Below are 12,020 nucleotides of genomic sequence, written 5' to 3'. Positions count from 1 at the left end.
ACGGGGGAGGGGCAGAGAGAGAGGGAGACACAGAATCGGAAACAGGCTCCAGGCTCCGAGCCATCAGCCCAGAGCCTGACGCGGGGCTCGAACTCACGGACCGCGAGATCGTGACCTGGCTGAAGTCGGACGCTTAACCGACTGCGCCACCCAGGCGCCCCCACTGGTCTGTTTTTAATAGCTGTGGCTTCTAGTCCACAAATAGCAGTTATGTAGCACGTTGCTGGAACTTTCCTCCTTGTGCCCATAGCAGACTTTGCTGATCATGGTGCTTTTTCCTGGGGAACTCAGCATTCTTGTCTACATAGTGCTCTTCTGAGCCCATGGTTCCCAAACCTTGCTTTCCGGTAGAATCACGTGTGCGTGGATACCAGCTTCTGTTCTGATGTCATTGGTTTGGAGTATGACGTAGGCATTGGAAGTTAGAAGTCTCCGGATGATTCTGACGTGCAGCAGGTTTGGGGAGCCCGTGACCTAGGCAGTCCCAACCACTCAGCTGAAGTGGATGCTATAGTTAAAATTCATTTGCAATGCTTGTTTCGGCCAGTGCCCATCAAGGAGAATGCTTCCTCCACTACATGTAAGGAGCTGTTTAAGAGCGTGCTTCCTAAAACCCTTCCAGAGCTCCTATAGTCCTTTGAAATCACCTGATGTCCACGTTGTCCCCCAAACCAGTGAGTCAGAATGTCTGGGGCTGAGAGCCAGGCATCCAGCTTTTAAAGATCTCCGGGTGATTCCAATGTGCGGCAGAGTTTGGGAGCCGCTGGTTGAAGAAGAAATGGATGCTGTTTAACTCTTACGTGTAAAGATGTATGTCATTGGAAGCACACGTGCTCACATCTCACGTTTTTAAGTTCAACGCGGTTAATTCATCTCGTTCTGGTCAGGTATGTCAGCCGTGGCCTCTCGCTTCCTGGTCTATGTTCTGGCATCACTGATGAAGTATGATAGTGTTTTTTCTCTTGCTTTTCATTTCTGCGCCAGGAGTGGTCTGGAAGCAGGGGACTTGGGTACCAGCGCACCGTCCCTGCTCTCGATACGGTAACCTGGTGGTGGCCGCCCGGTGAAGGGCGGTTGGCAGAACACAACGGCCGCTCCCGTCTAGTAGCTCATTCAGTTAACAAGGCAGCTCTAGGCTTTCTGGGTTCTTTGTTTTCTATTTTTTATTTCTTTTATTTTATTTATTTACTTTTTAATTTTTAACATCTACCCTTGAGAGAATGAGAGACACAGAGACAGCGTGAGTGGGGGAGGGGCAGAGAGAGCCGGAGACACAGGATCCGAAGCGGGCTCCAGGCTCCGAGCCACCAGCACAGAGCCCGATGCGGGGCTCGAACTCACGGACCGTGAGATCATGACCCGAGCCGAAGTCAGACAGATGCTTAACCGACCGAGCCCCTCAGGTGCCTGTGTTTTCTCTTTATAGTGCAGGAGGGCACGTGTGTCTACACATGATTCTAAGAGACCTAGAGACGAGAGCTGGTCACTTGCTAATTGCCACAGAGCTGTGGCTTCATTGGGAGACTTGAACCGGGATTCCACTGGGGACTCTTTCAGCACCGTCCTCTAATGAATTGAAATAATCAGTGGCCGGACTGTTGCCATGGGAGCCATGAATATGGAACTTCTCAAATTCTGTATACAGTCGTGGTCTGAGGAAGATCCCCTGTCCAGTATTTGTTTTTCATGTACTCACCGAGGACTAGTATCAGTCACGGGCAAGGCACCATGCTCTGTGTCCTTGAATAGGTCATGGTCCCTGCCGTGTGTAGTTTTCCACAGTGGGGGAGACGAGAGGCGCTGTGGAATGAAGGAAGCCCAAGACAGTTTGGGAACGTGCTGCAGAAACCTCAGAACTGCATCCACGTTCAAATCCCACGGCTCAGAGAAGTTCCCGGTGTTGGTATGATAGGCACAGATGCCTCCCGTGATTGTTTAGTGCTTAATGCTAGGGGGCAGGACCAAGGTGACTCCTCTCGTTGGCTGCAGATGTCGGTGACGGGCAACTTAGAGGGAATTAATCATGGGAAAGATCCTAGAGGCTGGCAGGGGGTTCAGACGGCAGGTTGAGCTGCTCTTGTTTGGGGTTCCCATGAATGAATATAGGTAAAGAAGCAAACTTGGGAGTAAAGGCGATAGAGGTGGGCTCCGTTTTGTCTGTGGCGTTGTGGGGACGTGGGGCCTGTAACTGAGGAAGGCCCAGGGAGCTGGAGGGAGGCCAGGTTGGCATTAGGGTTAGAAGAACGTTTGGAGGAATTGCTAGAAGAAGGGGTTTTGCCTCAGAGGTCCACAATGTAATGGGACTTTAGAGCACTAGTCCATAAGCTGTATCTACATCTAGGAATTGGTTTTGAGAATTCCTCTTCTAAAAAGGAACTTCATTTCATTCTTTCTCACAGGAACTGAGAACAGAAGCAATTGCCAGACCTCTAGAAATAAATGAGACTGAAAAAGTGATGAGAATTGCAATAAAAGACATTCTGGTAAGCTTGTTTGCTTTTATTTAAAGTTTTTGTGCCTGGGACTTGAAAATAATTGATTTAGTCCCTACTTCCTTAAGACAGAGCAACCCTAGGCCTGTTGACAGAGAAGGGATATGAAAGTGGGGAAATGAAAAATGCAGAGGACATTCTAGGATACGTAGGTTGCTTCCTTTTATTATTTTCCCCCTTGTTATAAATATAAAAAATTTCTCCTTCAAAATTTGTCAGTTTTAATAATTTCATAATTCACTTACATTCTTCAATACTTTTCATAAGTGATGCTCTCTTTTATGGACTCTTCACACTTTATTTAATCATTTAATTCATCACAGATGGGCATTTAAATGATTTTTAGATTTTCCTTTTTTTTTTTTGGTGTGGAAACCTAGGCACGAGGTTTTTAAATGGCGCCGTAACGAATAGAATGGCCGCCACCGTTAACTGCTCACCCGCCGTCAATTATGTGCTCATCTCATCTCAAGCATTCATTTGGAGGGTAGTAGTGAGGGAGACTCTCGACTCCGACGGCTTTGGGTTTGAATCCCACTTTGTGATCTTAGGCAAGTTGCTTAACCTCCTTGTGTTTCACTCTCCTCGTCTGTAAAACAGGGAGAAAGGCAGTGTCTGCCACATGGGGTCCTTCTGTGTATTCGTTGTAACAGTGTGTCAGACACAGTCTGGCCCATAGTAGGTATTCCTGTGTTATCAGTGATGCATTTTATTCAGTACACACAGGCAGGGGAGGCTTATGTAAAGCCGGAGTAGCAGAAAACAAGAATTTGCTGAGATTTGCTGTAAATTCTAAGATTGATAGGTTTTTATAATATCCTTGTCCTAAAACAGTAATACTCCCTGAACCCAGCACCAGGGTGCAGCCTCAGCAGGTAAGAAGGGCAGAGCAGCCGAGATGGGAGGTTGAGGGCACATAGACAGATGGAGAAGTAGGTAACTATATTAAAGATGATGAATGCCTAGGTTCTCACTCTTGGAAAAGAGAGTTAGTGGAGGAGAAAGAGAAGAAAATGAGAATGAACCCTGAAGTTGGAGCTCTTGGTTAAATGCATGGTTTTCACTGGCTAGTTAGGTAGGTAGCCAGCTCCCTGCGTGTATGTCTGTGCACTTAAGTTTATGTCATATTTATATACGTACACATGCACACCCACGTCCACATTCCTATCTTTCTTACCTCTGAGCACACTTGGCACCCACATCTAGGCTTCTAAATGCCATTCTCCACTAAAAGGAACCAGGCTCTTGAGGAGAAATGTCTGAGTCCAGAGCTGGGACAGGAAAGTACAAGATCCTTTTGGGCCAGCAAGGAAGGAAGTGCCCAAAGAATGAAAGGGATCTGTCGGGGGGACACAGGAGCAGCTTGAGTGGGCTTCCCCTGGTTAAACTAGGGACAGTTTAAGCTTCAGAATAAATTATAGTAATGGCTTATAGAGCATTGAATGAAATGGGAGATCATGAGTTCTCACTAGTATAAAAAATAGTGAAAGCTGATGAAGAGAAAGTATCTCACATAGTTTCAAAGTAGCTCCCCACAGGGGCTCCTGGCTGGTTCAGTCAGAAGAGGGAGTGATTCTTCATCTTGGGATTGTGAGTTCGAGCTCCACACTGGGTGTAGAGATTACTTAAAAAAGAAAAAAAAAAAGGCTCCCCACAAAAGTACTTACTAATTACAGAGGACAAAAGAGGAACTTCCCATGAGAATCCTGGCAGACACCCCCTTAATCCAGTGGTCAAAGTGAACATCACAGGTAACGGAACAAATCAGAATTCTGCACCCGGAGATATGCACCGGATACGGTCGTATCTGTGCTTTCCTGCTGAAGTTGCATGTTCGGAAGCTAATCAGACAAAGGCACATTGAAGGGCATTCTGCAGGTTACCTGGCTCGTACTCTTCACCAGCGGAAAGTATGCGAAAGTCCAGGAGAGCCCGAGGAGATGTGCTGACGGAATGCCAAGGGTGACTTTCGCCTGGTGTTAAGGACTTCATGGGGACAAGTGGGGAAACCCGAGAGGGTCTGAGGACTAGATGGTGGTAGTGCATCCGTGTCCATTTCATGAGCCAGTGATTGAGGAGGAGAGAACCCCATTCATGCAAAATACAGAGTCAAGTATTTAGCGGTGATGGGGCCTCAAGTCGGCAACCCTGTCTCACCTAGGCCAGGAGAAAATGCTTCGTGTTCTACCCCAGCTGTTGGTAAGTTGTGATGCTTTCTCAGTTGAAAAGTTAACTGCTTGTCCGTGTTCTGGCTGGCTGGAGTTAACATGGCATGAATGTGCCTTTAGCACTAAGTATGTATTAGGAGTACAGTAGCCAAATGAGGGCCCAGTTCATTTCCCGGAGAACCCTCTATGCATGCTTGCATGCATGTATGTGTTATTTATTATTTCCTTTCTTTAATTGAAGTGTGGGTGGCACACAGTGCTCCATTAGCTTCAGGTAGGCGACATAGTTGGTGAACACCTTTTCAGGTGTCTGTGAAGTGTTGCAAAGTATCCATGATATTTGATAATTCTAAAAGCAAAATCAAAACAACAGCGTGGATACTTAAAAGGGGTTATTACTTATTTATAGGCCATTTATTTCAGGCTAGGGGAAATTGTATTTATCACACTGGTGTTTCTTATTTGAGGAGCGCATACCTTTAAAAAATTGTTTTGTTTTTTTTAATGTTTATTTATTTTTGAGAGAGAGAGAGAGAGAGAGAGCACGAGTAGGGGAGGAGCAGAGAGAGAGGGAGACACAGAATCGGAAGCAGGCTCCAGGCTCTGAGCCGTCAGCACGGAGCCTGACGCGGGGCTCGAACTCACAAACCGTGAGATCATGACCTGAGCCGAAGCCGGATGCGCAACCGACTGAGCCACCCAGGCGCCCCTAAAAAATTGTTTTTATTCTTTTTTTAGGTTTATTTATTTTTGAGAGATACACACACAGAATGCAAGTGGGGGAGGGGCAGAGAGAGAGGGAGACACAGACTCTGAAGCAGGCTCCAGGCTCTGAGCTGTCAGCACAGAGCCCGATGTGGGGCTGGAACTCATGAACCGCGAGATCGTGACCTCAGCTGAAGTTGGATGCTCAACCGCTGAGCCACCCAGGGGCCCCAAGTTGTTTTTATTCTTGAAGTCAGATAAATGCACTAGGTTTAGTCTGACTTTGAGTCAGAGAAATAGTTGCCATCAACTTGAGGTTTTTGTTTAGAAACTCCCCTTGTCTTCTTGTGAGTGAGCTTAGATCTCTTTTGGGATTTTTAAAGCACTTGCAGCAAACGGATAGTGATACGATTATTTTCATGAAAGCACCTTGGAAATGGTGAGTATAGTTAGTAGAAAAAAATGAAACCGTAAATAAACAATAGAGGTGGTTGCTTCCAAAGATATATAGTCTTTGACAGTCACGGAGTGTCCACGCTCCTTACAGGGTTTCTTTGTGGACCCCACAGCGTGTCATAGACTTGCAGGTGAGCAGACACGAGGCCTTCGTGGGTGAGGACACGTGTGTGGGGTCCTGGTGGGCAGAAGCCCGCCTCGGGCGTCGGGGACGTGAGGCAGAGTTGGGACGTCAGAACTTGGGAGGCAGCCCCACGCTCCCGGACACCATTTCTGCTGCGGCCGATGGCAGCTCGGAGCCCAGGCCCGGCCCGGCCGGCTTCCCAGACCGGCGTGGGACAACAGGGAGGCCTGCGGTTTGTCCGTGATCTCTCTCTTTCCCTTCGCTTTCTTTCCCAGGCCCTGCTACCCACGCTCCGGCCCGAAGGCCAGGTCCGCTGAGGGGGCCGCTTTCGCACTGCCTTCACAGGGTAGTTTCTCTGTTTTAGTCTGTAGTCGAGGTTTACTTGCCGGGGAGAGAAGAGGTGCCTTCTGTCTCGGTCCCAGCAGGCAGGATTAGGGCTGGGACCCCCTAAGGTTTCTTTCTGTTGCCTTCTAAATAAAGCCATGCTTGCGTGTGCACACATTTTGTGAGTCAGATGTTTGTGAGCAGGGGAGTAACCTGACTGGTGTAAACAGAGGCAGACTACCAACTCAGAGCAGTAGCTGGGTGACCAGTCTAAACAAGTGAGCTGCGCAGGAGGCCTTGGGAGCCTCTCCCCTCTGCCCAGGACACTGTTTTTTCCGTCTTCATTTGTTTCCCTGGCAAGAAACCACCTCTTCTCGTGGAAAAAGGACGGTCATTTTTTTCTGGGCCTGTGTGACGTTCCCTCTGCAACGAGTTGGTTAACTGAGTGATGGCCAGGGGAGGCTTTGCCCTGTTCGCTGACTCTGCTTTCCCGTAGCCTGTGTCGCGGTGCCTGCCGAGTCGCGAAGTCCCTCTCTGCCGAGAGTCCGGTTGGTGTTCCTTGTTGGCCCCCGCCTCATTCACTTCCTGTTCACTGTAGGCACAGGTTCAGAAGACTAAAGACCTGCTCAATAACGTGGCCTCTGACGAAGCTAATTTAGAAGCCAAAATCGAGAAGAGGAAATTAGAACTGGAAAGAAATCGGAAGCGACTCCAGACTCTGCAGAGTGTCAGGTAGATACGAACACCTGAAGGATGAGGAGACTGTCGTCTTTGAAAGTTCCAGCAGAGTGAGCGGCACACGGGCAGCGGGGACGGCCTCCTGTGGGACTGTCTCGGCCTCCCGGTGTACGGGCGACGCTCACGGTCACGAGCGCTCTGTGCAGCTCGTGCTCCCCCTGCTTTCACCGTACCTGGAGCCTCCCCTCAGGCTTCCACAGCTTCTCGGAATGCAGGGCCGAGTGAGTGAGTCCACATGGTGAATGTTGCGCGAGGCTCGTCCCCTGAGATCTGGGCCTTGCCGTAAATGAGGGGGAAACAGAAGCACACTCCCCTTTCTCAGTGTGAGTAGATTTTAGACCTTTATCATTCTTCACCGGTAATTCGTCTTTCTCTTCGCTTTCCATCACCGAAAACCTCTTTTCCAGGGAATATGGATGATGATGGGGGCGCCAAATGCCTTCTAGGTCGTTGGAGCCTTCCAAGTGTGTCTCTCGCGTTTTCTTGGAGCCTGCGGGCACTCTTTCTCTCTCTCTCTCTGTCTCTCATTTTGTGCCCTCCTTTTCTTGCTGTGTCTGTTTGTCATTTTCTCTCCCGTGCCACTACTTTTTCTCCCTTTCCGTCGTCCCTTCATTTTTCTCCCTTCGCTTCTTCCTCCGTGTAGCTCCTGCACCTGTTTGAATGTCTTGCTGTTTTGAGATACTGGTGACCGGGCCACAGTCCGGCTGCTGTCCTGAGACCTGAGGGAAGGCAGCGCCTGGGGTAACCCAGGGAGCACCACAGGCTTCCTCCCAGCCACGGACAAGACCACGTCCTTCCACCTTTGGAATGTGGCCCACCTGATATGTTTGTCTCGTTAAAAAATTCTGCCTTTCAAGCATAAATTCATTTTTGTTAAGTCTCGTACCCTTTTTTTCCTACATAGATTTTTAATTTTCTTAATTTTGTTTAATTTACATCCAAATTACTTAGCATATAGCGCAACAGTGATTTCAGGAGTAGATTCCTTAGTGCCCCTTACCCATTTAGCCCATCCCCCCTCCCACACCCCCTTCAGTAACCCTCTGTTTGTTCTCCATATTTAAGTCTCTTATATTTTGTCCCCCTCCCTGTTTTTATATTATTTTTGCTTTCCTTCCCTTATGTTCATCTGTTTTGTATCTTAATATCCTCATATGAGTAAAGTCGTGTGATATTTTTCTTTCTCTGACTAATTTCACTTAGCATAATACCCTCTAGTTCCATCCATGTAGTTGCAAATGGCAAGATTTTATTTTTTTAAATTTTTTTTACATTTATTTATATATTTTTGAGAGAGACAGAGCACAAGTGGGGGAGGGGCAGAGAGAGGGGGACACAGAATCCGAAGCAGCCTCCAGGCTGTGAGCTGTCAGCACAGAGCCCGATGTGGGACTCGAATTCACAGACCACAAGATCACGACCTAAGCCAAAGTTAGACGCTCAGCCGACTGAGCCACCCAGGCACCCCAAGATTTCATTCTTTTTGATTGCTGAGTAATACTCCAGTGTGTGTGTGTGTGTGTGTGTGTGTGTGTGTGTGTGTGTATACATACACACCACATCTTCTTTATCCATTCATCCATCAATGGACATTTGGGCTCTTTCCATACTTTGGCTGTTGTCAACATTGCTGCCATAAACATTGGGGTGCATGTGCCCTTTCGAAACAGCACACCTGAATCCCTTGGATAAATACCTAGTAGTGCAATTGCTGGGTCATAGGGTGGTTCTATTTTTAATTTTTTGAGGAACCTCCATACTGCTTTCCAGAGTGGCTACACCAACTTGCATTCCCACCAACAATGCAGAAGAGATCCTCTTTCTCTGCATCCTCGCCAACATCTGTTGTTGCCTGAGTTGTTAATGTTAATTCTGACAGGTGTGAGGTGGTATCTCACTGTGGTTTTGATTTATATTTCCCTGATGATAAGTGATGTTGAGCATTTTTTCATGTGTCGGCCATCTGGATGTCTTCTTTGGAGAAGTGTCTGTTCATGTCTTTTGCCCATTTCTTCACTGGATTATTTGTTTTTTGGGTGTTGAGTTTGATAAGTTCTTTATAGATTTTGCATATAACCCTTCATCTGATATAGCGTTTGCAAATATCTTCTCCCATTCTGTTGGTTGCCTTTTAGTTTTGCTGATTGTTTCCTTCACTGTGCAGAAGCTTTTTATTTTGATGAGGTCCCAGTAGTTTATTTTTGCTTTTGTTTCCCTTGCCTCTGGACACACGTTGAGTGAGAAGTTGCTACAGCCAAGGTCAAAGAGGTTTTTACCTGCTTTCTCCTCGAGGATTTTGGTGGCTTCCTGTCTTACATTTAGGTCTTTCATCCATTTTGAGGTTATTTTTGTGTCTGGTGTAAGAAAGTGGTCCAGGTTCATTCTTCTGCCTGTCGCTGTCCAGTTTTCCCAGCACCACTTGCTGAAGAGACTGTCTGTTCCATTGGATATTCTTTCCTTCTTTGTCAAAGATTAGTTGGCCATATGTTTGTGGGTCCGTTTCTGGGTTCTCTGTTCTGTTCCATTGATCTGAGTGTCTGTTCTTGTGCCAGTACCATACTGTCTTGATGATGACAGCTTTGTTATACAGTTTGAAGTCCGGGATTGTGTCCTGCTTTGGTTTTCTTTTTCAAGATTGCTTTGGCTATTTGGGGTCTTTTCTGGTTCCATACATATTTTAGGATTTTTTGTTCTAGCTCTGTGAAGAATGCTGGTGGTATTTTGATAGGGATTGCATTGAATATGTAGATTGCTTTTGGATACTGTTGACATTTTAACAATATTTGTTCTTCCTGTCCAGGAGCATGGAATCTTTTTCCTTTTTTTGTGTGTGCCTTCTTCAATTTCTTTCATAAGCTTTGGATAGTTTTCAATGTATAGATTTTTCACCTCTTTGGTTAGATTTCTCATATCCTTTTAATAGAAAAGTTTGGTTTTGCTCTAGTCCCAAAGATAATCTCTTACTTTTTAATTTATGTTTTTGTTTTGTTTTGTTTTTTGAGAGAGAGTGTGAGCAGGTCAGGGGCAGAGAGAGAGGAGAGAACCAGAATCCAAAGCAGGCTCCGCACTGCCAGCAAGGATCCTGATGCGGGGCTTGAACTCATGAGCCACGAGATCATGACCTGAGCTGAAGTCGAAAGCTTAACTGACTGTGCTACCCAGGCACCCCTATCTGTATATTTTTAAAACAAGAGAGTTTCCCTTTAAGGTCGAAAATAAGAGAAAAAAACATAAACTCATCAAATCAGTCAAAACAAGCTTTTGTGTTATTGCTTTGCTTTTAGATTTTATATTGTTTAAAAACTTAGCTTTAAATTGTAGCAACCTATGTTTCCCTTTTTTAGGGGATGGAGTACTTTTTGGAGCATCCAGACAGCGAAATACTTTGCTCAACTAAGATAATGTATATATTTAGGTTACTAATTTTGTGAGAAGTGTATGACACGTGATTACTTTTTAAGTCTGTATTAAAATCTATGGCAGAGTGAGTAAGAAAAAAGATTGCAAAGCTTCATTTAAGGTAATGTACTTAAAGGTGTTTAAAAATGCATTCCTGGGGCACCTGGGTGGCTCAGTTGGTTGAGCGTCCGACTTCGGCTCAGGTCATGATCTCACGGCTCGTGAGTTTGAGCCCCGCATCGGGCTCTGTGCTGACAGCTCAGAGCCTGGAGGCTGTTTCAGATTCTCTCTCCCTTTCTCTCTGCCCCTCCCCTGCTCATGCTCTGTCTCTGTCTTTGTCTCTCTCTCTCTCTCTCAAAAATAAATAAACATTAAAAAAAATTTTTTTAAATAAATAAAAAATAAAAATGCATTTCTGCGACGCCTGAGTGGCTTAGTTGGTTAAGTGTCCGACTCTTGATTTCTGCTCAGGTCATGATCCCAGGGTTGTGGGAATGAGCCCCGTCTCAGGCTCTGCGCTGAGCATGGAGCCTGCTGGCTGCCCCTCTCCCACCTTTCTCTCTTTCTCTTGCAAAACAAAGAAAAAAACACATTTCTTTCTCTGTATATATACCTATGCACAGAAAAGTCTGGAAGGATGTTTATCAAATATTCAGTGCTTGTACCTGGTGATAGGATTATGAGTAATCTTTACCTTATTCTTCATACTTTAAAGATTATTTTCAAGTTTTTACAAAGATCTTTTGATCAACAAACAAACTAAGCGTGTTGCTTTTGAGGGGAGGGAGGAGGAAAGGGAAATGAGCTTTAAGCAGCTTCCAGCTGAAGGCGCTTCTCCATGAAGGCTTTCCACAGCAGACCGTGGTGGGGCCTGGGGCTCAGCATACTAATCTCAACTGTCTGTTGATGAATCTTTCACTTTTTATTTCACTTGGTCGTTGTAGGCCGGCCTTTATGGATGAATATGAGAAGATCGAGGAGGAGTTGCAGAAGCAGTATGACATTTATCTGGAGAAATTTCGAAATCTGGCTTACCTGGAACAGCAGCTTGAAGACCATCATAGGATGGAGCAAGAGAGGTTTGAGGTGAGCGCTTAGCCCGCTCCTCTCCACAGACCGTTCCTTCTGGCGTGGGATTCTGTACTTGGTGACGTGTCAGTTTGTAAATGTTGTCGTGGGGGAGCATTCCCTGGATGTCGCTCCTCCCTGATCAAGTCTGCGGATCGCTCACGCAGCTCTTCTCTTTTGCTGGTGGTGTGGCCTGGACTCCAGGCTGGTCGGATCTCTGATGGGTTTGGTCCGTTAGGGCGGCAGACGGGGCTGCCACGTGACCTGCGCAATCGCACAAGACTTAGCTTAGGAGGGCCTGTGCTTGCTTTAATGCTGTGCCGTCACTGGTTTGGAACTCTTAATAATTTTTTATTTATTTATTTTTAATGTTTACTATTGAGAGAGACAGAGCATGAGCATGGGAGGGTCAGAGAGAGGAGGAGACACTGAATTCAAATGAGGCTCCAGGCTCTGAGCTGTCAGCACAGAGCCCAACGTGGGGCTCGAACTCACAAACCGCGAGATCGTGACCTGAGCCGAAGTCGGGCGCCCAACCGACTGAGC

At 46.5% G+C, this 12,020-nt stretch overlaps 1 protein-coding gene across 3 annotated transcripts in view; it reads left to right on the top strand.

The window, feature by feature from the left end:
* The window catches only part of IFT38 (intraflagellar transport 38), a 35,685-nt gene that overhangs the window by 8,467 nt on the left and 15,198 nt on the right, over positions 1–12,020 (top strand). For all 3 annotated transcript variants that reach the window (XM_060648290.3, XM_078440179.2, XM_078440180.2), the window contains 3 exons: positions 2,400–2,483; positions 6,868–7,001; positions 11,351–11,492. In XM_060648290.3, the coding sequence (XP_060504273.1) occupies positions 2,400–2,483; positions 6,868–7,001; positions 11,351–11,492 (360 nt within the window). The remainder of the gene's footprint in view (positions 1–2,399; positions 2,484–6,867; positions 7,002–11,350; positions 11,493–12,020) is intronic.

The sequence above is a fragment of the Panthera onca genome, chromosome E3, assembly GCF_046562875.1.
Source record: "Panthera onca isolate mPanOnc1 chromosome E3, mPanOnc1 haplotype 2, whole genome shotgun sequence".
NCBI lineage: Eukaryota > Metazoa > Chordata > Mammalia > Carnivora > Felidae > Panthera > Panthera onca.
The sequence above is the reverse complement of the archived record's forward strand: the minus strand, read 5'-3'. Positions and strand labels throughout refer to the sequence as shown.